The sequence below is a fragment of the Penaeus monodon genome, chromosome 28 (assembly GCF_015228065.2).
Source record: "Penaeus monodon isolate SGIC_2016 chromosome 28, NSTDA_Pmon_1, whole genome shotgun sequence".
Classification (NCBI taxonomy): Eukaryota; Metazoa; Arthropoda; class Malacostraca; order Decapoda; family Penaeidae; genus Penaeus; species Penaeus monodon.
In genome coordinates this window covers 32250831-32251076 of record NC_051413.1, presented here as the reverse complement: position 1 = coordinate 32251076, position 246 = coordinate 32250831, and the positions used below count along the sequence as shown (strand labels likewise).

Genomic DNA, 246 nt, shown 5'->3' with positions numbered 1-246 from the left:
CTGTAAGGGATTATATGGTTGAAATTTGTTCATACAAACTTCTATCAAATCTGGACACCGATCTATTTATATATCATTGTACTCTCGGTATACCAGTGTTTGGCACTGTTTGGCACCCGAGTCTTCTCTTTAAAGCTTATATCTATTGTGTATATTCTCGAAGTGCTCCAACGGGTAAAACAGCTTATATCGCCCACAGGACAAGGTAAAATTGACATGAGAGAAAAAATTGAATGTGTTAATTTA

The 246-nt window shown here is 35.8% G+C and overlaps 1 protein-coding gene across 1 annotated transcript in view; it reads left to right on the top strand.

Moving 5' to 3' along the window:
• LOC119591173 (extensin-like) overlaps window positions 1-246 on the top strand; it is a 23682-nt gene that overhangs the window by 1094 nt on the left and 22342 nt on the right. Inside the window, exon 2 of the mRNA XM_037939882.1 lies at window positions 97-205. Within this exon, the coding sequence (XP_037795810.1) occupies window positions 97-205 (109 nt within the window). The remainder of the gene's footprint in view (window positions 1-96; window positions 206-246) is intronic.